Source organism: Anguilla anguilla, chromosome 7 (assembly GCF_013347855.1).
Source record: "Anguilla anguilla isolate fAngAng1 chromosome 7, fAngAng1.pri, whole genome shotgun sequence".
NCBI lineage: Eukaryota > Metazoa > Chordata > Actinopteri > Anguilliformes > Anguillidae > Anguilla > Anguilla anguilla.
The window spans coordinates 8,292,446-8,320,407 of record NC_049207.1 but is presented as its reverse complement, the minus strand read 5'-3'; the positions used below and the strand labels follow the sequence as shown (position 1 = coordinate 8,320,407).

General features: G+C 47.1%; 1 protein-coding gene across 5 annotated transcripts in view; it reads left to right on the top strand.

The window, feature by feature from the left end:
- Nucleotides 1-27,962, top strand: part of plxna4 (plexin A4) — a 285,129-nt gene that overhangs the window by 173,326 nt on the left and 83,841 nt on the right. For 4 of the 5 annotated variants that reach the window (XM_035424686.1, XM_035424688.1, XM_035424689.1 and 1 more), the window contains exons 6-9: nt 19,104-19,227; nt 23,216-23,378; nt 26,778-26,877; nt 27,647-27,761. In XM_035424686.1, coding sequence (XP_035280577.1) covers nt 19,104-19,227; nt 23,216-23,378; nt 26,778-26,877; nt 27,647-27,761 — 502 coding nt within the window. The remainder of the gene's footprint in view (nt 1-19,103; nt 19,228-23,215; nt 23,379-26,777; nt 26,878-27,646; nt 27,762-27,962) is intronic. The other variant, XM_035424690.1, reaches the window with a different exon arrangement.

Sequence of the window (27,962 nt, the reverse complement as noted above, 5' to 3'; positions counted from 1 at the left end):
GAGGGCGAGGTTTCCCCCGGCGACCGCACCTGTGATTGACGTGACATTTGAAGAGGAGAGAGAGAGAGAGAGGGAGAGAGAGAAAGACAGGAAGAACGACAAGGCTTTATGTGATCTTTTTACAGTGGGCTGTTTTTCCCCTCCGTTAAGGGGAGCTCCCGGCTGCAAAGTGAATCTGTTCCCGCGTCGCTACGGGGAAGAGGCCGCCTCGCTCTGATTGGCCGGCCGGTCGTCCGGCTGGTCGCCCGTCCGTCTCTACCGCGCCTTCGGACCCCGACCGCGGCCGGCCCACCGGCCCCCAGCGACCCCACCCAATCAGAGTCGCTCGAGCACGTCGACCTCGCAGGGGTTATTACCGCCGTAATTCGTCAGCCTCAGAGGGGATTAAGATTAGTATTGGGGGGGGGGGTTTGGTTGTGATATTAAGCAATCCTTGGGTGGGAAAGGGGAACTACGAAGGAGCTGGGAGAAGATGTGAACAAACATCTCAGAGCTCATGGGGTCATGCTTCACGCTAAGCATGATGGGAATATTTCCGCCATCACAGTTTATAAGTCAGCAGAGAAGACTCCATATTGGTTTCATGGCTGGTGTGTTTGAGGTTGTAAAGATGAATCATTTTAAAAATATTTCTACAGTGGCATTTTGATATTAGTGTGGATGTTTGGGTTGTTATATGAGTACATGCAAGCCTGTGTGTGTGTGTGTGTGTGTGTGTGTGTGTGTGTGTGGGGCCAACCACGCTTTTGACTACAGTTGTGTGCGCACGTGTGTCTTTTCTCGAAATCCTAATTTGTTCAGGAACGGTGAGTAGAAATGTGACGACGTGGCTTAGATCATATTTAGCATGACTCTCTGTTTGACTTCCTCAGTCTCCTTCTGTCAGCCACCTCTCTTTCCCTCTCTCTCTCTCTCCCTCGCTCCCTCCCTCTCTCTCTCCCTCTCACTCACTTGTCAAGCTGGCAGCACGCTCGTGCTCGAGTGTTACTCCGCGCGCTTCACAGGGAGAGGTGCACGCGTAACACTTACGGCAGAAACGCGGAGACGTTTCTCGCTCAGGCACAGGGAAACTGAGATTTTGGCACACAGGTGAGCGTCATTTCTCTGTGTACACACGATGTGTCAGGCGCCACAAGGGGTGCTGCTGCTTCTGAAGTGTGCAGTACAGTTAAAAGATGATTAAATAAATGAGATAAATTAGAACTAACTGAACTTTTTAAAAATGGCACATAATTACAAACATATACAGTATATATATATATATATATATATATATATATATATATATATATATATATATATTTTGCCTTTTATGATAGGCATATGGAAGAAGAGTGCAGAGAATGGCTGTGTACCCTAGAAGGAGCCGAGGGGCATAGAATTTCTCTCCGTCTCTTTGTCTCTGTCTCTCTCTCGTTCTCTCTTTCTTTCTCAACCCTTCCTAACGCTCCCATCTCCTTTTTGTTTTGTAAGTCAAGTGAGGTCAATACCATTCCTAGTCAAGCATGAATATCCTAATCCAGCTCTGATTGAACAGGTCTCGGGGATAGACAGATAGGCCCATTAGCCTAAGGGAACAAGAACAAACAACGTTCCACACAATGGATTGGGGGGCGGGCTGTTTGGATTGGGGGGATGGGGGGGATGGGGGGCTCTACTCAACACTTGATTACAGAGGGGTCACCCCCCCAGGGGAGATACTATGACACTGAATTAACAATGCATTAACTCTGGTTCAGTCCCTCAGCACTCCAGGCCGACCTTCACATCACGCACTCAATCACAACTGGGAAAAAAACTAGGCCTGAGTCCTCCATGGTTTTTTTTTTTTTTTTTTTTTGAAATGCCATGTATACCCCCGGTATTAAAAGCAGGTCTGTGGTGTGTGATGTTGGCGGTAATACACTGAGGCCAGTGCAGTGATACATTAACCTTTAAAAAAAAAAAAAAGACTGACCAAAATCACGTGTCAGCGGGTTAGGCCTGGCCCTTTTCAGTTTTATGACAGTCCACATAGCCATATGCCGATATTTCAGAACTGTCGTTAATTATGTTATGCCATATTACGTCAAATAGGCTTTTTTGCCGTTTGTAATGAATTACAGGTGTAATGGTTGTTAGAAAGAATCTTCCGGTAAGAGAGAGAGAGAGAAGAGGGAAACAGAATTCTGTTTTTGCTGCGTTTTTTTTTTTTTTCTCCGTACGGAATTTAAATTCGGTAATTAATCCCGCGAGGACTCGGGCGGGCCGTCTTACCGCCACATTCGGCTCGGCGGCACTTTCCGCCAGAAAGGGACGCGGTGGAACATCCGTCCGCCATTTTACGCCGTTCTGTTTATCCCGTAGCCTGAGCTGGGCCCGGGGGGGGGGGGGGGGGGGGGGCGACGCTTGTTTGTTTTTAAACGGGTCCCCCGGTCCGTCTGCAATCGCGCCTCTGAGGAGAAATCAGACGCCAATAGCCGAGCGACTGATTGGCTGATGAGAGCGACTGATTCGCTGATGAGAGCGACTGATTCGCTGATGAGAGCGACTGATTCGCTGATGAGAGCGACTGATTCACTGATGAGAGCGACTGATTGGTCGATGGGAGCGGCTTCCCGTCCAACCCAGAGCCTCGCTCTGGCGGGCCCCCTCGCGCCTCTTCCTCTTCAACAGTAGACCCCCCTGAATGCCCCACCGCCGCACGGTCTAGCATGTTTCCTTACTGTGCCTCAGATGTAGATCACAGCTAAAATAAGACATGTACATCGATAAATAAGCATTTAAGATGCCCTGTATAACAGCACATAAACAGAAGCCGAAACAAATTAAAATTCATAAATCCAACAGAATAAACATTCCCTATTTGACAGCATTGCATGACTGTACTTTTCAGAACATCATCTAGACTGAGTCTGAAATCCATGAATGCACTTGCATTTTTTATGGAGTATTTGAGCTATTCTCTTCCAGTGGAAGAACATTCTCAATTTCAGACTGATGCCCCTTGGGTTCGTCTACACTGCACACTGCCCTCTTCTGATGTGACCTGATATTTATTTTTTGACGTAGTAATTTCATAATCGCGGAATACACCACTCCAGCGCAGGTAAAGGAATTTGCTAAGTAATACAGAGCAGGGTTTCTTTGAAGCGCCGTCCTTGCTACCTGAGGGAGAAAAAAAAAAAATGTAATGTTTCCATGAGCCAAGGTATGAAATTAATATTCGGCAAAATGCTGTTATCTTTTCTCACACATGTGGTGCATTACCACGTTCCTGTGAAATTGTACCCAGTACATTAGCGCTACTTTACCTCTCTATTATCAAATTATATTTGCATTCACCACCATTGATTGTGGTGGCACTTGTTTTCTTAGAAGATGAGCTTGCCCGCTGTGAATTTTTATGGCCCGATATTTTAAATACATTTTAAGTAATTTATGTGAAGTGCGTACTTCCCCATTTGTGACATGAACCTTCAATTCCCTGGTGATTCTGTCAAGTTCCTTCACAAAGTCTGTGTCCATTAAGGCTGAAAGAAATGTTGTCTGGGCCGGTTTTTGACATTTAAAAGTGAGAGGTTTTGGGTTTGGACGTAGCTGTTTCACAAGGCTCTCGCAACTCGTTTTTTTACATACAAAAAACAAGAATGTTTCATGACATTCGATCCATTGAGCCTATCCGGTCTTGTCATTTTTTTCCCCATTTTCATTTGGCGAGAATCTGCCACTCTCAAACGTGGCCACGAACGCAAATAGGGTCTCTGCCTGACCCGTCATGCTGCTCCCTGCACTAATAGCCCTCTGTGTGAAACAGTGCTTCCTGATATCTGTCCATTTACCTGGAACTAATTTCCCCCTATGGACCTGCTGATAGACCTCAGCATGAAACAGGCTCTGTAATCCACTTTATTAATCCCTTTGAAAATTTAAAAAAAAAAAAAAAATTAAAAAAAAAAAAAAAAAAATAAATAAATAAAAAACATCAATCAGTGCTCCCTCTGCGTCGTGCCAGATTCCTTCTCTGTGCATTTGTTTATTTATATTTTTACGGGAAACATTTCGCGACGCCCTTTTCAGGTATCAAGCGAAAAGATCTTTTATCTCAGAGGGGCCTGCCTCTGTGTGTGCCTGCACACTGTGAATGTGCTCTTCTCTCTCAACCTTGAAATGATCCCTCCCCCCCCCCCCAGAGGTACCTGGCCGCTCGGCCCGAGCCTGTTTACTCCATAGATCTCTGAGAGGAGCTGTGTGCCTGGGAAGGGCTGGGAAGGAGCGATAAAATCGATGGCATAAAGCTGGGAGTTGAGTGTGGGGGAAGGAGGAGGAGAGATGGTTGGGGGGGGGGGGGCAGTGTGGTCATGACCTGACTAACTTTAATGCAAGCATCCCTTGCACACCTAACTCAAGAGCTGTCATTAATGTTAATGAGCAGGGATTCAGTTTTCTTTCTGTGTGTGTGTGTGTGCCTGTGTCTGCGTGTGTGCGCGTGTGTGTGTGTGTGTGTGAATGACCAAAAAGCAAATCACGCTAAGAGTTGGCCACCTCACAAATCAGGATCAAGTCTGCCTGTCAATCACTCTCCTATCTGTCATAGTGTTGACATATTATATTAGCTAATGGCTCAACAAAATGGTTACCAAACGTGATGTTTACCTCCTCTGGATGAAGCTCAGCTCATTTTTATTTCAACAAATGCTGCTTTGGCTCTCTTTACCTTCAAAACCTGAACCTGTTAGACCTTTATCTGCTAACCTCTCAAGATAAGTGATCACCTCGTTCTCCACGGATCTACCACCACCAAGCAACAAATCTGAAGCACGCTGTGGGACAATTGTAAATCTAACGCAGTACCAAGAGGTGTGTAAACTGTGCTTGTAAAGAACACCAGCATCGGTCCGTTGACGTGTGTGTGTTCACGGCTCAGTGATCAGTCCCTCCCCAGGGCTCACCCCCATCCACCCCACCCAAACCCCCCCCCACCCCCCACCCCCGCCCCCACCCTCGCTGTGCCGCTGCATCACCGCGTGACAACGGTGTCACGTTGCCACGGCGCCGCTGATGCGTCGTGATCCGAACAGCGCGCTGTATCTGGAAGGGTCCGGGAGGATCCGCGTTATCGCCGCCATACCTGTCTGTCAGGTATTGTCTGCGCGAGCGTAAACAGGCTGTCGGCTCGCCGAACTGAGAGTGGCGCGTGGGATTGGACGGGCTGTAAATCATCGTTTGCTGTGTTTACCCGTGGGGGGGGGCGGGGGAGGTGCCTGACAAGGTTTCATTTTCAGACATATCGGGGTGTGAGGAGCCGCGCGGTGATTTTAATGGACCTTAATGGACGTTGACAGCTGGTTTGGTATAATGTGCACTCCAACGTGACGTCTCAATGCAAACTGATATCTGGTTTCGGGTTGCGATCAGTCAGTGAATTCGACGTTGATTGACCGTTATTCCTCGCTATTCACATGTTCAGTTTTATCTTAGAAAATTCAATTTGCTTGAAATCAGGCTTGGCTTGATTCCTTTGTTGAGCCCCACCTCTATCCTGCAAGTTTACCACGACTAGAAGCTTCTTTTTTTTTTGTGCCCAGTGCCAGGTTTCTGCCTAGTTTCTGACCGAGAGGAGAGCCTTCTTCAGGTAGCCAATAAATACCTCCAGTTTCCGTGAGCACAAACAAACATTGATTCTGCATTAGCGAGGGGGATGCTGAGGAGAGCGATGATGTCACGCGGAGCTGCGATTGGCCCACCGGGAGTCACGACCGTAATCTCAGGAACGCTATTCGCCGAGATAGCGTCTGCGAAATAGACGGCGGCTCTTCGCACATATTGGGGTTACAGATAGCGGCTAGCGGGAGGGATGAGCGATTAAGGTCTCCGGAAAGGTTACTGTGGTGCGAACGGATGGAGAGACCATCTTTTTCTCTGACAGGAGAACTATTTGGCACACTTGTTTTGTTCATCTCTCCGCTTATTAACCGCTCTGGTCCCCCCCTTCCCCCCATCCTTCACCTGGAGCACTGCACCGGCCTTCAGATTTGCATGATACACCTGCATGGCGCTCTTCGTCGACGTCTTTAGATCTCATCAGAAGATATCGTATTTCCGGGCACCTCAACACTTTCTCGAAACCATTGGCGGGAAAGTCTTTGTTTACCCTGTCAAAACTCTTCATTCTGAGGGAGAGAGACATAACGCCATATTGAAATGCCAAAATGAGCGACTGTTGGTGCTTTAGCCTCACTTTAGCTTAGCTTCAAATGATATTCCCCGTTCCCCACTGAACTGTGCCTCTGTAAATAAATGCTATGTGAAGTTATATTGTATTATTCCTTGGACATTGTGAGTAGCTGTTGATATTGTTGATATGCACATGTTGATATATTGACATATTGAAACATGGCTTATTCAGAGTGAACTGAACTATGCCTGTATTAGGTGAATAAAAATGAGATTATACGTGTTCTATCGCACTCTGAGTATGAGTCGAGGCGCTTTCTGTTTTAACGTAGTTTGTTTAACTTAGTTGAGAGTGGTTTTTGGCCCATATGCTTGCGAGGCTGTTGGGACCCAAGGCACGGTCTCTGCAGTCAAGCCCCAGCGGAGCCTGCCGGTCCCTGGGGAGAGGGGCGGGATGGGGGGATTTGGGGGGGCGGCGTGAGGCTCTGTCGCCTCTGACTGGGGGCTATGGGGGGGGGGGTACACGCTGACTGAGGGACAGGAACAAGCTCCTGAAGTGACGGGGCCGTCCGGACGGAACGCGGCGCGCGACTGGCGGCTCTCTCTCTCTCTCTTGCTCGCTCGCGCAGGCCTGTCAGACCGCCGTCTCAGAGCGGCCGCCGTCGCCGCGGCAACCCTGACCATCCCTCACTGTCAGCGGCCTGTCACCTGCCCCGTCGCCGCCGCCGTCGCCAGGGAGAGGCGGGCGTGTCGCGACCTAGCGGAGCGTGAGGCCCCTGGCGCAGGGACCGAGAAAGGGACAGAGAGAAAGCGAGAGGAGCGAGGACGGGGGGAGAGAGAGAGAGAGAGAGAGAGAGAGAGAGGGAGAGGGAAGCCTGCAAACTGACAGAGAAGGAGAGGGCCACATTCATCACACTGAACCTTTTTTTTTTTTTTAAAGGTAGAGAGAGGTAATGAGGAAATGCGAGTGAGAATGAGATAAGGTCAAAATGCCAGCAGTGACTGAGGGCTTTCCCAGCATGCTCATCTGCAGAGCTAACCTGGGGAGCCCAGAGTGGCTCTCTAACTTGGTCCTGGGGGGCCATTGGGTATGCTGGTATTCCTTCCAGCCACAGTAGCAATCCCAAGATTTTTTTTTTTTTTTTAAACAAGCTCTTAATTTTTCTTAATTTGGTCATTTTCACATTTAGAGGGATAATTTACCCTCTTTAGCCATATTATGTCAGAAATAGCTATGCATGCCATGAAGGATACAATTCCCTTGTGCACGTTATGCTTATTGTGCTGTATTGAAAACAATTACATAAAAAGAAGCAACAGAATAAACTGATCAAATTAAATACTGAGATGAATCAGTTGGCTCCCAATTAGGTTGTTGAACATATGTGTTCTTTCATAATTTCTTTCGTAAACTTATTAACAAAATGCAGGTTTGTCTTGTAGTCATTTGCTTTGTCTTTGAATTCTTCATTCGCAAACTAATGGTTAATTAGGAGGCTATTGATTTACCTCAGTCTTTAATTTGATTAGTTAAAACATTTTTTTTTACCTTTATGTAATCGTTTGCAATATAGCAAAATGCAAATATGGGCCCATTATTCATGGAGCGGAAGGCTATTTCTGACATAATGTGGCTTAAGAGGCTAAATAGTCCCTCTAAACATGAAATTAAATGCAATTAAGAAAAATTAAGAGCTTGTCAAAATTCTGGGATTACAAGTGTAGGTTGAAATGAAAGCCAGCGTACACAAGGTGGGGGTGGGGGGGGGTTCCCCCAGGACCGAGTTTGCGAACCGCTGCTGTGGGGGTAATGAAGAAACACCGCGCGAGCGGTGTTTGGACAGCCGTGACAACCGCGTCGCGGCTCCCGGACTGTGACGGTGGCGGGTCAAGTGTACGTAGCGACCGCGCCATCGCGGCAGGTCGTTCGTCTTTCGCGACCGCGGCCCGATGGCGGATATTTACCACGCGTTAAACTCCTTGTCACAACAGGGATCACTCGCTCGCTCGCGCGCGTGTGCGGTCGGGGGCTCTGGAGAAGCCGAAAAAAATCGGCTTCGGTTGTCGTTATCGGAACCCAGCGGGGATCTCCGCTAAAGACATAGCGGTCGGGTCACGTTTCGCTTAAGAGTGATTTCGCTTCCGTCGGGTTCCCTTGTTGATATTTGATTTAGTAGCCATTAAGGTCTTGAGGTGTATCTGTCAGGTACGGGGATCGCAGATATTAAATAATAGCTGCAAACCCAGCGTGCGATGTCAGAGTGGCTCTTTGCTTACATTTTACGGAATTTGCTCTGAAGCGCTTGTGAATTCATCAAATCAGTCGCCATCGCTGCAACAAGAGAAGCAATACACGCACTATGGTAATTATGTGGTCTAATAAAAAATCGACTTGCGTTTGCTGCTAGGATTGGGCCATTTATATGCAGTAGGTGTAAGACCGAACTTAAGTTACAGTAGCAGCAGGCGCCTAATTTTGGATTTTTGACTTTGGTCACTTTTTGACTTGTTGCTTGCGCTGAGCGAGCTGTGTGGGCCCGGGCTGAGTCTCTGCCAGTCTGTTCTGAGAATTAACTGACATAAGTCTGAGTCGCTGTGTCGGGATTGCGTTTAAAAGACTTGTGAAAAACGTCCTGTTGGACGCCGTCGGCATGCGGTGCTGCCAAGTCCTGCGGGCTCTGTATCCAGCCCTTTTCAGCCAGTTTAACGGTCAAAATAAGTGCCGATTTTAGCACAGTCCAGAAGGCAACTTAAATTTAAAATAAAATTTTTTAAAAGTTCTTGTGACAGCTTTTGGGGTTTTTACAACCATACAAAAATGTGCGGTAACCTTACAGTAATGTGATGGTGCCCTATCTGCATCGAGGAAACTTTTCTCCTCTCTGTGGTGCACCGACCCAAAGTCCCAGTGACTTGAGATGAAAGGCTGTAATGCCACCTCCCTGCTTTCAGATCCCATTCCGCGTGGTCCCGGTCCGCGAGGGAAGAGCGTTTTTAATAAATGTGCCCGCGCGTCAGAAGCCGGGCGTTGGAAGCTCAGATGAATGAAGCTTCCGGAGATGTTCCTGACAGCTCCTGAGATTGCAGGCGGGTTCGAGGCGAGCTCGGCGGCGGGGCGCGCCGGCGTCTGTTTACAGGGAGATCGATGCGCGCGTTGGCCCGCGTCTGACGGCGAATACGTTCCCCCCCCCCCCCCCGCTCCGCATTTGTGTCTGGGGCCCCAGCTGATTCTTTCCCCGCGTGAGGCCGTGGACGGGCGTCACGACGACACAGCGGCTGACACCATGCCGGGTTTTTTTTTTTTACTGTTCGGGAGACAGTTCATCATCGCTGTTATTTCAGAGCTGTCAGTGTTCGGCACAGCACCGTGTCAGCTTTGAGAGATGGTGCTATGGCATGGGCTCTTGCCCCGATTGGTCGCAACCCAGTAGGGCTGTTCTGCTCTGGCTATTATTGGTCACAACCCAGTTAGGGCTGTTCTGCTCTGGCTCTGATTGGTCACAACCCAGTAGGGTTGTTCCACTCTAGCCCTGATGGGACACAGCCCAATAGAGCTTCACAGCTCTGGCCCTGATTGGTCACAACCCAGCAGGATTGCTCTTCTCTGACTCTGATTGGTCACAGCCCAATAGAGCTACACAGCTCTGGCCCTGATTGGTCTTATCCCTCAGCCCAGGTCCTAGAGAGACTCATGTCCTTGGTTATTTATTCTGAAAATCACACTTCATTCTTAAAGTTCAAATAATCCTCATCTTGACCTATCTCAAGCCATATCTCCAGATCTGATATTAGCACTTGCGTTTGTATTGCAAGTTGTCATTTAGCGTCTGCTAAATGCCACTATAGAAAAGTATATAAAATTAATTTACTGAAAGAATTTATTAACTTACTGAGCAATTTGTGCACAGTGATGACTGACTAATCAATTTTTCTCTTATCATGTTTCTCGTTGATTATTTTCTATATGGTTTTATTTCATTTTTGACGTTCAGTTGACCATGGATGCCGTAGCCCTCTAGAGATGAGAATTATGGGTAATCCCCTGAGACTGCAGTCCCTAATGTTGGGCAGCACCGTTCACTGTGTGTGGAATTAGAAACCTCAGCTGAATCCCCAGGGACAGGGTGCAGGGGGGAGGGGCTGACATTTTTGGATCTCCTTTATGGATCACAGTGTACACTGAAAAAATGTTTCATTGGATAAACCTAAAACTTTCACTTCAATTTGTTGTATATATATTTCTTTAGGTTTTCTCCATTGAAAAAAAATTCAATTGAGAAAACCAAAAGAAATATAGGTGTAATAAACTGAAGTAAAAATTTTAGGTTTGTCCCGGGAAGCATTTTTTTTTTCAGTGTAAGGAGGGCTGAGGTGTGGAAGCGCACCCCAGCCAGCCTCTTGCTTGACCCGCGAGCCTCCTCTATCCGTGGCTCCGCCCCCAAAGGCGGGTCCGTCGCGCCAGCTCTTCCCCCTGGGGTGTAATCGGGTCAGAGCCACTAGGTTGGGTAATGACACACAGGCGATTCCCTGATGCGTAAGTGGGGGGTGGGGGGGTGAGGTGGGGGGGTGAGGTGGGGGGTGTAATTGGGTCAGAACCATGGCCAGGGTAATGACACGCCACTGCCACTTCTGGTGTGTGTTTGTTGGGGGGTTGGGATGGCAATCGGGTCAGAACCGCTGGGCTGTGTAATGACACTGCGGCTGACTCCGGCTCTCTCTGACTCTCTTAATGACTACAGCTGGACCGCGCTCCGCCGTCCAGGGCTCCAGGAGCCCCTCTCTCCGAGCTGCACTTCTAAATTTAAACCCGCCATCAGTCAGGACTGCTGCTCTATCCCCCTGGTTGCAGCTGGAGCCTGCAGTATCAGAGCGTCAGACACACACACACACGCACGCACACGCACACACACACACCCACATACACACACGCGCGCACACACACAGGCACACACACACACACACACACACACAAACACGCACACGCACACACACACACACGCACATATACACACACACACACACACACACGCACATACACACACGCGCACACACACACACGCACGCACACGCACACACACACACACACACCCACATACACACACGCGCGCACACACACGCGCACACGCACACACACACACACACCCACATACACACACGCGCGCACACACACAGGCACACACACGCGCACACGCACACACACACACACACACCCACATACACACACGCGCGCACACACACAGGCACATACACACACAGAACACAGAAACCACTCCGCCGTGCTGCAGTAGCTCTTTGTGTCACAATTGTCACTGTTTGTTATCCCACACGGTGGAGAAAATGGCAATTTAGCCATTTTTTGGTGGTTTAGCTGCAGTCTCCTCGCTTACACAGAAAGAGCATTACATAAATCTATAATAGGCTGTCTGCACAAGCCTGTGTTCGGCTATATATCTCTATGTGGCCAGGTGTATTGTCACTTCCAGGCTATCTCTACAGTAGAAGCTGCCATTACTGGGTTGGTTGTATTTCTGCACTGAATTTTTTGTTGTATTTTATTCACTGTGGAGAGAGAGTTGGCACTTGTATTTTCTTATACAATGTATTTATTGTGACCCATTGTGCTGTAGCGCACCATTATGTTATACCACATACCATAAGCACACAGAGCTGCAAAGAAAACTGCCGTGCTCTTGCTTCAAGAAACACGGAAAAGGGAAAACGCGCCAAAAAAAAAAGTAGTTTCGCTAACCACGGTGTATATTGTTCCCACGATGCATTGCAACGACTGAGGCCCCTGACCGTATGCGCAGAGTGGCTGAACTAGCAGCCATTTCGCATACGTGGGAAGCTCTTTAAAGCAGCTGTTCACCGGGCCGTCCTGCTGCGGGCTTCTGCGGACGGAGGCAATGCGCCCAAGCTCTGCGGAGAGAGGCGCCGCGCGATCTCGCGTGGAGGGGCGTCGCCCGGTCGCAGCGCAAACGTGGGTCACAACACGGAAGTTTAAACGCGTTCTTCGCCAAGCGTGCCACTGTGCCACGCTGCTGTTACCAGCCCAAAGAAGATTCGCTCACGCTTTACTCTTACTTTAGGATTTTACTCAGTTTTAAGATTGAGCATGATAGCAATTATCAGTAATGGCAGTGCATATGCCAGATATATGAAGATTAGCATAATGTAGTGAGTGGCCACAGCCATTTGTCTATTTTAGAGCTTCTGTGTCTTGCTAGTTTTCTAGCTAGTTCCCTTATGAGCGGCTGTTATATACTAAATGAATAAAGTATGAATTTTGCAAGTACTGCTCTCCTGAGATGCGCTAACACCTACTGTAGCATATGGAGTGTGGAGGTGTTGCTGCGGACGTTGCTGGACTCTCTGAGGTCAAGTACACTGTACCTGCAGTAAAAACACTAAGCACCATTTTGAGAGGCCCCCAGGCTGACGCATCAAAATCTGCCTCTGACTGAACGCGGTGAGCGAGAATGAGGGTACAGGGTCTTCAGCTGTGCATTTGTGCTGATGCATTTGAATGTGTGTGTGTGTAGGTGTGTGTGTGCGTCTGCGTCTGCGTGTGTGTGTGTGTGTGTGCTTGTGTGAGTGTGTGTGTGTGTGTGTATGCATGGGTGTGTATGAGTGCGTGTGTGTGTGTGTGTATACGTGCATGCGTGTGTGTGTGTGTGTATATGCGTGTGTATGCGTGTGTGTATGTGTGTGTGTGTGTAGGTTTGTGCGTGAGTGTGTGTATGCGTGTATGTGTGTGTGTGTGTTGGTTTGTGTGCAGGTTTGTGTGCGTGTGTGTGTGTGTGTATGCGTGTGTGTGAGTGTGTGTGTGTGTGTGTGTGTGTGTGTATGCGTGTGTGTGAGTGTGAGTGTGTGTGTGCAGGCTTGTGTGCGTGTGTGTGTGTGTGTGTGAGTGTGTGTGTGTGTGTGTGTGTGTGTGTGTGTATGCTTGTGTGTGAGTGTGTGTGTGTGAGTGTGTGTGTGCAGGCTTGTGTGCGTGTGTGTCTGTAGGCTTGTGTGCTGATGTTCCAGGCAGTGAGAGAGGCGGAATGACAGCCCGGGGAGAAGTCATCCTGAGCTGCCGGCCCTGTGCTCTGATAGAGCTATGCGTCTCTGTCGGCCTCTGAAAAGTTAATAGCTTTCATTTTCCCCCCCGCTTGACCTTTTCTCTTGCGAGCATTAAATATGCATTACACCTAAAGTCTGGCGAGCAAAGCTCCATCCACGCTGATCTGCAAGGTCTCCCATTCGTAACCGGAATTTCCAGGAAATGGCTCGCCTCCCGAGCACCCCGATTTACATTTTGTGGACTTTATGGACCCCGTGCGATTGATTTTTATTAACAGCAATGTTTAAATCTGGGCCGTTAACCGGAGCAGAGGCATACAAGGCCAATCCTGGAGACGGTGATGGGGATGAAATCCGGCGGTAATCACGTCCGTTAATAGCAGGCCGGAGGAAGCGGAGCAGAAGATGATTTTCGCTGAAGGCTGATTTAGTTTAATCCTTTCAGGGGCTTTTTGAAAACATGTCGGTCGCCAGCATCTATTAGCTTGATGTTAAGGACTATTTGCTTAAGTTCAAAAAGATGTTTGATGTATAATTGCTTGTGGAATCGCTCCAATCAGGCTTTTTGCAGCTGATTAGAGCTGTCTTGTTTATTTGTGCATATTTGTGACTTGTTTCCCGGCATCTCTTTGTGTTGGGAAAATACTCTTTTCTGTTCTTGGACAGATGTATAATATTTTTTAATGCCGGTAATTGCAGTATGTGATTAGTGTGAAACAGTTTTTATTATGTTATGTGTGTAGCACATCTTGATTTTCCCGCTGTGCTTAAGTTGCTAGCTGAACCTGCCTTTGTCACGTCTGGCCAGAAACTGCTAGTGCACCTGTTTCTTGTTTCTTTAAATGGATTTCTAAATTAATCATAAATAGTTTTTTTTTCCCATCCAAACTGCCAAATTTTATCTTGTCAGATAATATGCACAGTAAATAACATGTAACGTTCGTATAAAGTGTTGAATAGCTGGCTGTATATTTTCAACCAGAAAGTGAAATTAAGATAATGATGAATGGTGAGTTCAGGATATCACGGAGTAATGGTTTCATTTTTCATACAGGGGTCTTATGAGGAATTGTGCTTCGGTCTTTAATGTAGAATAACGTGTAGTAGTGGTGTAGATTTTTAAACTTGGATGTTGTGTCAGAACTGTTAGTTCATCTTTGAACGTGTCCCTGTGTTGTGAAGCGCTCTAAGAAGCTCCTAAATGGCCGTGCATACGGGAGCGTGCGGCGCGGGTCGGGACTTAGTCCGCGAGGCGAAATTCAGCCTGGCTGCGGAGCTTAGGCACGGCAGCCGGCTCTCACGCTGGACGGGCGCCTGAAATCCACCTCATCCGAGACATATTGGCGCGGTTATCTCCCGCTAACCTCTTATTAAAGCCGCCTGTGTGTGTCCTGCGGTCAGCGGGTGTGTCTGCGGGGCTGCCAGGGCCGTTTCGGAGATACCCCCAGCTCATTCAGGAGCCGCGGAAAGAGATGGTCGAGTCGTGGGCCCAAAGGCCTTTTTCGGGAGTCGAGTCATGGACTGTAATGACACTTTTCTGGAGTTGTGTCAAAAGACTTTTAAGGGTCTTTTCAGGAGTCAAGTCAAAGACTTTCAGGGTCTTTTTTTAGGAGTTCATTCAGGTCCATGTCTGAAATGCCTGCAAAAGTAGTCCCAATCCCTACCTCTCCCCCCACCACAGGCCACTCCCAGTAGACATCTTGTGCTACCTGTAGCTCCCATGACCTTTGAACTTGTACACCCCCCAGTCCCCACATAGCCTCCCTTTCCACTTTTGTGTTGCTTTCTTGATGCCCACTGTCACTTCTGAGTAGGGACATCAAAACATAGACAGGCGCACAATATAAAAAAAATTTCCTGTGCTTTGCGGATGCTGGCAAACAAAACATTTTTGTTACTTTTCATTATTTCTCTCCTGTGAGTTTTTTTTAAATGTAGATTCTCCCCCCCCCCGAGATAGGCTTTTATTTTGTTTCAGGGAATTAGCATGAGTTACAGGAGTGTGGCACACATATTGCCGAATGGGATTTCTTTTCCCAGGTCGGTCTGTTTGGGTCACTTTGCTGGTGAACGCTGGGCAAGGAAGCCAGAATGGGGCCACGGCACTGTCCATTGGCCAGTGTGAACCCACTGCCATCACTGGTCTCGCTGATGTGATTTCTTTGTGTTTTGTCAACATATTCATCAATTTATTACACTTCCTGTTGGCACTTCATTTGCATAACGAGGGAAACAAATTGCTCCCCGGTAAATTTAATGGCTTACTTTATTAATTATAATTTATCAAAACATCCTTGCGAAACATTGCAGGTGCCCCTAATGCAGTTTGTTAAGTGCCTTTAATGACATGATACAATTTAATAGACGACAAGCATTAAATGTGGCGCACACATAACTTTTGAAGTGTTTACTTGAATAGGAACATAAATGTGTGTTTTATCATCCTTAATTTCACCCAGTGAATGGATTCTTTTGTCCAGAAGCCCAATTCAGATTTGAGGTGTGTAGCTGAGGTGTGTTAAGCTGTCTGTGTCTTCGCGCCGCGTAGCGGAGGAGAGGCCTCTCTTATCTTAACTGCTGTATGGGTGTTGTCACTTTGTTGTCTCCTCCTGCCGCCTCCTGCTCTGTGAGTGGTGGGAGTCCTTTTTCCGCCGACTCTGACATTTCCATTAAAATGACAGAAACATGGCAAGGATGTGGCACAGTGCTGTGTGGAGAAGTGATAGCAGTGGCCTGACTGAAAGAGCTACGGAAACACACACACTTACACACACACAAACACACACATACACTTACACATGCACAAACACACACATACATGCACGCACAAACACACACACACACACACACACAGACACACATACACACGCACAAACACACACATACATGCACGCACAAACACACACACACACACACACACAGACACACACTTACACACGCACACACAAACACATACATGCACGCACACACACATACACACACACGCATGCACAAACACACACACACTTACACACGCACACACACACTTACACACGCACAAACACACACACAGACACACACACACAAACCCACACACGCACACACCCGGACACACTTGGACACACACATAACTAATAAATAGTACAGGTTTTAGTCCATCTGTGATACGTGTGGTCCATATGCAATCCAATGCACACCATTCGATGACAGCAATCCAGATATCATCTGGCCAGGCAATTTAAGTGCCAGGCTTAAATGAATCAAGGTATTTGTTAAAAGCAAGCGAACAGATGCTGACACAGTTATTGTGGATGATTTTAAATATGCTGTGGCATTAATTGCACAGCTCCCGGAAGAAAAAAATGTGTTATTGATCTCGGTGGAGGTATGTTTTCATAACAGCAGTCAAGAGTCCAATAATCTATGCATGTCCTGATGTACTGTGGGCTCCTCTGAGCTTTTCTTCTGTGTATATTTTGCTAGCCTACGTGCTGGTCTGCTAGGGAACGCCGGCCGTTCCTGCTACGTGTTTATTTAGTGCCTTCATGTTGTCATGGCATGTTTATCTCAGCAGAAGATTTGACTTCATATATTTAACCCTGTATTCAGTATCTGTTCAGCTCTCGAAGAGTCTGCCATCTTTCTTATTTTATACCTCAATAACATGCTGTGATACAGAACCGCATGGATTCTCTGCGTTAAGCCTTAAATTGTGATGTTTACTTGTGGTCTGATGCCTAGGCTACCATTTAAGCTCCAGCTTTCATATCAGTTACATGGGCCCTGCATGCTCTTTTGTTTGATTTGGCCAAGGTGCTCCCCTGGCTGTGGGATCATTTCTTCATACCTCAGTGCTGCACTACAGAAGGTCAAAAAGCCAGTGTGTTCACACTCGTGCTCCAGATACGGTTCCCATGTATGCTTTCCCATGTGGGAAAAAAATAGTATGCTAAGCGTACTTGATATAACGTTTAATTACACCTCAATCCAAATAATCCAAATTCAATGTGAAGTGATGGCGCATAAAGATGACATCATAGCATTTGCTTGGTGTCGGTTGGTGTGTCAGTCCGAGGGTCAGACCTGGCTTTGTGGGAGTCGCTCTCCCTGCCCCAAAATCTCCAAGGCGGTGAGACGTTTTCAGGGATTTCCAAATCCGTTACGATTGCGTTTTCACATACCCAATGCCCTTTTCATTTAAGCCAATGAAATGCCAAGCCTGTTACCGAAAGACCCCGAGAGACAAAGAAGCAGGGGTCATTAAATCACCGACGCAACGAGAAAGCGAAGGGACCGATTCTATCATTGAGTGTTTTCGTTACTAAAGCGCTCTGATTGAAACGGTCTCAGCCGTGCTTAAAACCGTGGAGCTGAGACAAAAGGAACAATCGCCGAGTCTTAAATCTCCTCCTCCTCCTTCTCCTGCGTGCCGGAGCAGATTATCTTCCTCCGCTCCGCGCGTCGAGCTCCCTGCGTTCGCGTTCGCGCTCGCGCTCGCCGGGCTCCACAATGCCCTGCCGCTCCCGCCCCGAGGAGAATGGAGGCATTACTCAAGCGCTGGCATTAGCCCACATTACTGTCTCATTAGACCCTGCCCTCCGCCGACACCATCATAGCAACTGCGCAAATTAGTTAAGGATGGATTTATTTTATATATATATTTATATATTTATATTGGGAGAGCTTCTTGGAGAAGTTTATGAGTTTTTTGTAATCTCGTTCTGGAGGATGCACAGGGACCTTGTGTTGCGCGAGGTTCCTGGATAAAGCCTGTTTAATATGAGATATGAGAGAGAGGCTCTGCAGATCAGTCAGTGCTCCAGGGCCTCCTGGGGTCCCTTACATGTAGCCTCTGGAGCATGGATACTACCTGTGGAGTGCTACCCATGCTACTTTTGTTCCCTTCGCGCGCAGTTGGGCTAGTGGGGAAATTCCGGTGAAGTGTATTTTTTTGCCGAAGGACACAATGGCATTATTGGCCCCTGCGATCTGAACAGGTCTGCGCATTCTGGTAGCAGATTGTGTTCCCCGGCCCATTGCATCACAGCGCAAACTTTAATGCAATGCCGTGTAATGGATTAGACCACCTGGTCGTGGATTAGCGAGCCAAGGCATCGCTCCGCCCGTCTCCCCACCTGTGCCGGGGCCAGACCGAATTTCCCATTTAATTGCACACAAAGGAGCGTCCTGTCTCAGCTCGCAACAACATGTTGCTTCGGTTCCTGCTAATACTGACCTCATTGTTTCAGCTGGAGCAGAGGAAAGGCTCTTTTTTCACGAATGCATTGTGTGATTTGGGCCGCCGTTGCAAGGGAAAAGGAAACACGAATTCTGTAACAATAAATAGTCATTTTTCTCAGGTATCGGTGTGTCTGACGTTCACCCAGACAAGCTGGGAAACAGTGTGCACCTGTCTCGCTTTGCCTGGGTAGCAAAGTAGACAACAAGGCATACCTGTCTGACCTCGACCCAGATGAAACTGTGTAACTGTCTCAACTTCATTCAGGTACCAGTGTTTACCTCTTTCACCTTCGCTCTGGTAATAGCATGTACCTGTCTCACGTTCACTAAGGTAACAGTGTGTGTCGTCTCGCCTTTGCTGAATTTACCATGTGTACCTGTCTCGTCTTCACTCAAGTAACAGTGCTCACCTGTATTACCTTCACTGAGGTAAACGTACCTGTTCACTCAGGTAGCAATGGAAACACAGTGTGTCTGTCCCTGGAATTACTGGACAGGCCTGTATTGACCTTCACTCAGGCGATAGGCCATCTGTGCTGCTCCCTCTCTCTTAGGTGTTGCAGTGTAAAGATGGGCAGTCGGGTGCAGGTAGATGCTCTCACAGGTGGGAGAAGAATGGCAGACTCTCAGGTGACAGGTTTCTCGTGTGTCTCCTCTTGCAGGTGCACCCGGAAGGAGAAGTGCGAGCGCTCCTCCGAACCCAGAAGGTTCGCCTCGGATATCAAACAGTGTGTCCGTCTCAGCGTCCACCCCAACAACATCTCTGTGTCTCAGTATAGTGTCATGGTGAGTGTGACGATCATTCTGTGTGGCAGTTCTATGGTACTGTTACGTCATAGAACATTTATTTTGAAAAATATTCATTCTGTGACTCAGTGTTGTGCGTCATAGTATGTCTGTTCGCTCCCCTCTCTCTGCAGTTCTGTGGCACTTCCATGCTTGTTTGTGTAATGTGTCACAATACACCCAAATACCACTCTGTACAGTTGAAAACTCTATGTGGCTTAAGCAGACTATCTGTTATTTTTGTCACCCACAACAAGAAACCAGAGTTTCTATCTAGTGCAATGGAAAAATACAGACCATTCTGCCAAGGCTTACATTTTTTTTTTTTTTTCCTCTAACCGTTTTCCAATCTCAGTATCAAACCATATTACAGATCAAGGACTCCCTTTAGAGACGAATGCAAGTGTGTAACCACTGTCTAGCCCTTAATTCTATGGTACCTGGTGATAAGGCTAGGGCTCTCCTGATGAGTGTGTAGTGGACCCATTGTGAGCAACCACTGTGAGAATAAATTCATTTTATGAATGAAAACCAAGCCTGTGGAACATTAATAGTCTCTCCAATGGTCAGTGATTTCAGATTGTGGTTTTATGATCACTGTGTGGACACTGTGGAGGTTTGTATTATAGTTTTATTATTGAACAATCTCAACTCTCCGCTCCTCAGCACATTGTAAAGAGGCACAGAGTCATGGTAGACTGGCACAAGCTTTTTCCAGCGTGAAATGAAGACAAGGGAAGAGATGGAGAGATGAGTAGAACGTAGAGGAGCAGGTGAAGGAGAGAGCGTGGAGAGGGGTAGAAAGGAAAGGAAAAACAAATGGGGATGTATCGGTGCCGAAAGGGAGATTTATGTAAGGAAGAAAAATGGTGGTGGAAAAGAAAGGATAGCTGAAAGGGTTGTTGTGTGGTGGTAGCATCCCCCCAGCTGGAACATACACCTTTACATTAAAGGCCAAAACTGTGATGAGGAAATTTCTTCAGAGGTCGAAGGTCATGGTGATTATGACACCGTGGACTGAGTGCATTGCCCAGAGGGCAGAGCAGTGCCTTCTGTGTCTGAGCCCATCAGAGCCAGCTCTGCAGTGCATATCTTTAGATTTGTTCTCCATCCGGACCCATCAGCGCATGCCAGAGCCACCCTCTTTAGCCCTTGATAACCCTCTATCACACACAGACAGCCGGGCGGATTACTGCACACATTCCGTCCTCTCTGAGGTCCCATAAATGATTTGTGATCATGACACTGTTTGTCAAAGTGCTATTCTGTTTTCCTGCTTTGAATTCCAATATGATATGCAGTAATGCAGGCACATTTCCAAGAAAATGGGTTCTGGAAAGTGTGACATACGTACACATATCAGAAGAGGGAGAACGTGCGGATGATTGTGTGTGTGTGTGTTTATGCATGTGTGTGTGCGTGTGTGTGGGTGTGTGCGTGTACATGCGCATGTAGTGTGTGAGTCTGTGCGTGTGTATTTTTGTGTTTATTTGCATGTGCGCGCGCGCGTGTGTTTGTGTTTATTTGTGTGCGCGTGTGGTGTGTGTGTTTGTGTGTGTTTGTGTGTTTGCATTTGTGTGTGTGTTTGTGTGTGTATTTCACATTTGTACGTCTCAGAGCAGGAATTACTGCGTGGCACATCTGAAATCAAATCAGCGTCTGAGTGTTTTTGGACAGGCAGACTGACAGCGCGGCAGTCAGACGGGCCGTGACCTTTTTATTATTAAATATCCGTTTGGAAAAAAATAAGCCAAATCTCCAAAGCGCCCTCTGCGTGGCACGCTCGGGTTCTGACATTGCCGTCGACTATCAGTCACAGTCAAGTTAGGGGTTTTTATGGGGAAAGGAATTATTTTAATGCTTGTCATCTGTTGTTTACCGTGGTTTATGTCTGCCCCCGTATCCCTGTTTTATTCGAGCACCGATATGGCCTGCCACGCCGGGCGTAATGAATGGGCTTAAAACGAAGAAATATGAGGCCACGTGCTCATAAATGTGAAGTTGAACGATAATTCTTGTACATTTATGTCAAGGGCATATTTTACCATAGATGATGTGAGGGCGAGACTTATGCTGTGTATGTGCTGTGAAGCTGGCGAACATAAATGTAAAATGCTTGGGCACTAGCCCACTGTAGGATCAATATATGCCGGGTGCCAAGCAATCATTCATCGGGCACTGTTTTGACCCAGAATGCAGCTTGCTAAGACAGCTTACTAACAACAACAACAACTGTAGTGATCAGAGTAATTATAATATATCGCACCAGACTATCCACACCCTCCACTGAGCAATTCAAACAGCCTCAAGAAACTCAAGTCACATCTGTTTCGCTGTATTTCTCAAAAATGGTAGTATTTCACTAACCAGTTGCATTAGTAGATAAACCCACCGTCTCACTTCCCGAGAATGGATGAAAATATTCTAAAATGTTTATTGAACAATTCCGTTTAAAATCACTTGTCTACAACGTCCAGTTATGCAATATGATAAGTGGATACTAATAATGGCATTCATAGCTGGATACTTTCTATGTTCTCATTAGCTGTTCTCCGCAACCTTTCAGCTCTGAAAAAGCATGTACTGCTGCACGTGAAATATTGCACGTTTTCCAGTCACAGTGTTTTCTTTTTTCTTTTTCTTTTTTTGTTGCTATAGTACAGAAGGTGAGATGCTCAGCCTTTTGTACCGGTGCTTGAACAACCTTCTGTTGTTGGTGGACACCTGACAGTGAGCTTTTTTTTCATTTAGTATTCATTGTGGCCTTCAGGGTAATAAAAAAAAAAAAAAACAGTGGAAAAATACTGGAAACTTGCCAATGTATTTTATGTTTTCATAAGCTACCGTTGTGCTGAATAGAAATGATAGGAGGAAATATTTCACATTCTAAGTAGTTCATCAATTTGTAAATAAAACACAGCGTTCCGAGAATGCATCGTGCCTAAAAAATACTTGATGAAATTTAAAGTGTGTCAGATTATTAGTATTACGAAAGTATGTGAGATTGTATTTCGTATTTTGAGTGCTTCAGCTGATACGGACAAGGTTATTTTCATATTCATGGAGCCACGCTTGGTTCCCAGACGACTGCCGAAATGTAATTTAAGAAATGCTCCTCGTGTTCCACCTACGAGGAGGGGGGAAAAAATAAATGAAATTGAGTCAAGAAGGCAAGTTTTTTTTTGCATCTTTGGCTTTAATGGGAAACTCAGTATCAGCTGTGCCCTCCTTTCATTAAAAAGCAATATAAAAACAGTCAGGCTCAGTTGCCTCTTAGAGCAAAGTGGGTTCGGTGTTTTATCACGGGTGTGAAGCTCTGAGCGGCAAAATCAACGGGATGCAGGACCACTGCTTTCCATCGCGATCGAGTGTCTGCGTTCTTTGCCACAACATTTTTTTTTGGTGCTCAGGAATAACCTCAAGTCAAACAAGATGCTTGTTGCAGTGCCAGTAAGGGATGAGTCAGATCCCTGCCTTTTAGAATATTTGCGCCTGCACACTTTCAAGTGTTGCAGTTGCGTTTAAAAATAGGTAACAGTTTGTAGCGGTAAGAAGTAATACAGCCAAATTCTGAATTAAGAATGAAAGTACAGTTCTGCAGTTGACAGAAGGAGGGGATATTGGCGTATTTTAGCAGGACTACACATGTCCGGTGGCACTAAGGTCAGAATGCATTGAGTCCTAACCAGATGACACACTCACTGACTAAATTCCACAAGCACTGGTGCTGAACTTAGGTCAGCCGGTGTCCACATTAAAGAGCTGTGGGTTACTATGTGTGGCGCGTGAGATGTTTCTGTGCAGGATGTGTGAGATGTATGTTGGTGCTGTCATTCCTGTGACTGTGCGTGTGTGTGTGGAGCTGCCATGTACATGCACACACACACGCACACACACACACACACACAGTATTTAACATTTCTATTCCAGAGGCATTTACAAGGTCCCCCCCCCCCCCACCCCCTCACCGTTACATCTCTGATTCCAGCTGGTCCTGGAAGCCCACAACGTTCCGGAGCTTTCCGCGGGCGTGAACTGCACCTTCGAGGACCTGGCCGAGATGGACGGGCTGGTGGAGGGGAACCAGATCAGGTGCACCTCACCTGCCGAAAAGGAGGTCCCTCGGATCATCTTCGACAAAGGTGGGGAGGGTATGTGTTCTGGAATGTCTTCCCTTAGAACACAACCCAACAAATGCCTTAGACTTCCGCACGTGATGTTTTAACAGAACAGAAGAACCACGGACTATCTTACAGGGCATTTTCTATGAATATTTTTGAGAGTAGTTACTGAAGCTCCTTTTGTCTGCCCACCTTTTGGGTGCAGTCAAGTTCCATTGAAAACTGTCGAGGGATTTGTACCTGGGGCTGGGGTGAGAGCCCATTAATAGCCTTTATGATAATAGAGGCAATTTAAAAAAAATTCTTTGGTAGTGCTTTAGAGTGAAGTGTAAGGTGTTGATGGAAAGTGATCCTTTTGCTGTGGAAGAGCAGTGCGCTGATGCAGCCATCAATCCTCCGTGCTCTTTACATGTTGTCATGGCACACGTTCTGTGGCTGAGTAACGATCGTCACGGAGTGTGTGCGTTCCCGTGGCCCGGAAAAGAGCGCTGCCATGTGGCTGGGGGTGGAACCGCAAGTCCAGCCCTCTCTCAGGTCGAGCCAGATTCGCGAGGGGATTCGAGGGAACGGAGGGGAAACGGGGAGCGATGGGCACACCCTCGCAGCCGACGACGCCGTGGTCTCCACACTGCTGGACCTGCTGAGGCTGAAAAACGGTTTCGACGGCATTCACTCTCTCCCGGAGATAAGGAAGGAGAGATTTCGGGAGTGGCGGCTCTCTCCCCTCTTCCCCGACATGGTTGGTTAGCCCCGGTATAATTGAAGAGCGCTCACATCTGGAGGATGGTAATTTTTCATCGTGTGGAGTTGTCTCTGCGAGGAGATAATGTGGACTCTGTGCTTCTGCTGGAAACGTTACCTTGCTCTCCGTCACTGAAAGAAAAGACGCCGCTACTCGTTTACATTCAAATATTTGTACGATTGTTCATTTGAGGCCCGGAGTCCCATAAAAATCTATTCCACCTATTTATGAAACTATCAGGAGTTTTAAATGCGGATAAATCACAGGAACGAGGAGGAAAATGCGGAGGAAGAAACAACAAACGTGCTCATATCTCTTCAGATTCTTCACGTTGGAATGGCAGCCCATGTGAAAAAAATAGCATTCTGAAGTGTACCTGAAGTATTCTATTTAATACAGTACGTATGTATAAGAATACTCGAAAGACAATTAAAGTCCATATCAAGTATGCTTTGTATATTATTTTCTTCACATGGGGAAACCACAGAGGATGTGAGTTTACTCAGTTTAACAGGCTTCTGTAGGAACGCAGCAGTTTAAAGCTGTAAATCTGCAGTAATAATGATACCCTTAGTTCTCGCAGTGGAAGGTAAGGTCAGCACAAAATTACAGGTCTGAAAAACCTGCTGAGGTCTACACGCCGTGCATACGCACAGCAACTGCTCAAGGCCGTGTGGGCACTCAAATCCAGGTCTAGTGTACACACACACACACACACACACACACACGTACACACCCGCACACACAAAATACACACACCACATATGTGCTGTACACACCCACACACACATTACAGACACATATATACACACACGCACATACATATGCAGACACACACACACACACACACACACACGCACACACACATAATACCTACCGTACACACAAACACACACACACACATAAGTACACACCAACACACACACACAGACACACACACACACACATTCAGTACGTAGGTACAATACGCACAGACACACACACGGATAGGAGAGACTGACAAACCCGATCTGCTTCCTGCTTCTTTCATTAGGACCCCTAAGGTGTCTCAGGCTGCCTGAACACAAACAATGTAAAATCACAACAGAAACATCTCAAGCCTTTTTTTTTTTTTTAAACTGCTCTTTCTGTTTCTGACTCCCTTGCTTCCTCGGAGTCTGTAATGGGTCTCTGGAGTGGTGCCGTCAGAGAGACAGGAGGTGAAACTCGTGACTCAAGTCCTCCCTCCGCTCCTTCCAGCATTTCCTTTTCCTTTTTTTGTACCTCATTTACCGCTGCCATCTCCGGGAACAATAAAAAAACAAAAAAACAAAAAAACACACACCCTATACGTTCTCCGAGTGCCTCCGTGAAGTTGTATCAACAGCAGCGCATTATGACAGTGTGACAGAAAGTGCTCTGAGATCGGTGTTCGCTGGGCTTTCTCGTCTGTGCACCTCTCCCTTCGCGGGAAGACACGCGCGCTCGTTCCCCCGGCGACGCGTTACATTACACCTCTCAGGGAGCACCGGAGAGAGTCCCCACTGGCCCCAGCCGGGGCAATGGCATCAGGAGTCGTGGCAACACTTACACGGGCTAATGCGGTTACGTTCATTGTCGAAGCCGCTTCCCTGTGATTGATACATGAATCTCTCAGAGGTGCAGAGAGAGAGAGAGAGAGAGAGAGAGAGAGATGGAGAGGAAAAGAGAGAGAAAGAGAGAGCTCTTCGAGCAGCGAGATGTCCGCGTATACCCTGTTGAATTAAACATGAGATTCTTCATTAGCTCAGACAATAGGACACTGAAGAACCCTCTTTTGTGCCACATTTCGATTAACTCATAGAGATTTCTTTTTTTTTTTTTAATCTCATATTTCAAAGGGGCTCTGAAAGACTCCGGTTGGAAATGTTTTTTCATCTCGACGGACAGTGTGAAATAACACGCCATTGTTTTCGCGCGCGGTGAAAAGGACGGGGGAGAGAGGTTTTTCTCTGGGGAGCGGACCGAGCGGCATCACCCTCATGCCCGTTCATGGCTAATGACAAACGTAGCGCCGGGGCCTGATGGTGCGGGCTCAGTGACTGTGATGTCAGGGTCCCCAGAGAACACCAGCGAACCACGTGGGACTCACTGATTTGATTATCATTGCATGTTTGTTTGCTATTAGTGCATGGAGACTGGATCTCAGCTCCTTGATTTGGGATTGCGATAATATCAGTTGCATTTTATAATGTGATGTTAATATTATCTGATTTATTAGTTGCCTTTTAATGTGATGTTAATATTTATCTGATTGGCTCTGATCTTTGATTGACAGTTCTCTGTGTTGGCTCCACCTAGCAGTGAGCTATCCTCTCACTGTTGATATTATGTTGTCCCCACATTTCTTAGCATGTTACATGTGTGATATGAGATTTGTGATTGCGATAATATCAGTTGCCTTTAAATGCGATATTAATATTATCTGATTGGCTCTGATCTCTGATTGACGGCTCTCTGGCTCCGCCCGCGGCGGTGAGCCGCCCTATCACAGCCGGGCCTGCGGGGGCTCCGTGTGTGAAACGGCTGTGGCGGGGATGAACCCAGCGTGCTCCTCGCGGCAGGAGCGCTCGCCCCGCCGCCGCCCGAGCGGGGAAATGAGTTTTTCTCTCTCTCTCTCTCTCCTTTTTTTTGATGTCATCCTCTCCGCGTTTCCTCGTCCCCTCCAGGAGACCATCAGATCGTTCAGCTGTATCTGAAATCCAAGGAGACAGGCCTGGCCTTCGCCAACACCAGCTTCGTCTTCTACAACTGCAGCGTGCACAAGTCGTGAGTGTCCCCTGGATGCCTGTCCCCTCCACGCGCAGACAGTATCTGTGCGCTGTGTGTTCATGGCATGACATCATGAACCAAGGGCAGCTGTTCTCTGTATCACAGACATCTAAAACATCAAAGAATATAGCATGTCGTTTTAAAAAAGTAATTGTTTTGCTTACTCTGCTTTTAGCTGTGTTTGAGAGAGCCTTAAAATAAGTTACGCAATTGGAATGGTCGATCTTCTGTACGTACATGTTTGGGTGTTCCACAGTACTTAATCTAGGTTGTAATTATGTTGGCTAATAGGCTTCCCATGGTAAAATATTGGATCAACCTTCCACAGCATGATTTGTATTTGATCCTGTTTTAACACAATTAATGACCTCATGTACCTCCTTATCTATATCAAAACCTGTATTATTGTTAGGTTCCCAGCTGACCTACATGGTCAGGTTAAATGAGTGAACTAATGAATGATTCATCAGCTCTTACAGAATGAGTGCAGTGGTAGTGCATGGTAGTCATTTATTCTCTGGTATTTGCGTCAGATTGTCTACAGATTGATTCGTTCGGTAGTCTCGATCCGAACCTATTGAAAAAAAAATTGAAGCGCTGATGCTTTGTGTCGTAGTTTGTCCTTGTATACACCCCTGTATCTTATACTCCCACTCCCATTTTCTCTCTCTCTCTTTTTCTCTGTCTCTGTATCTCTCCCCCCTCTCTCTCTCTCCCTGTCTGTGCCTCTGTCTCTCCATCTCCTGCTTTCTCTCTCCCCTCTCAGGTGTCTGTCCTGTGTGAGCAGTCCCTATCAGTGTCACTGGTGTAAGTACAGGCACGTCTGCACCCACGACCCCCGAACCTGTTCATTCCAGGAGGGCTGGGTCAAGCAGCCTGAGGTTAGTGTTCTCGCTAGATTGGTTGGGTCACGGATTTTGACATGGTGTTATTTCCAGCTGGGTCATACTGTGGCTACAGTGGGCTTTCTTATTATGTAATCTCAGATGCACCCTTGTATCATAGATATGCTGCGGTTTTTTGGTACAATGCTCTTCTTAAGTGTCTCTGCTTGGTTTTGATCTCTGAAAAAGCGCAACACA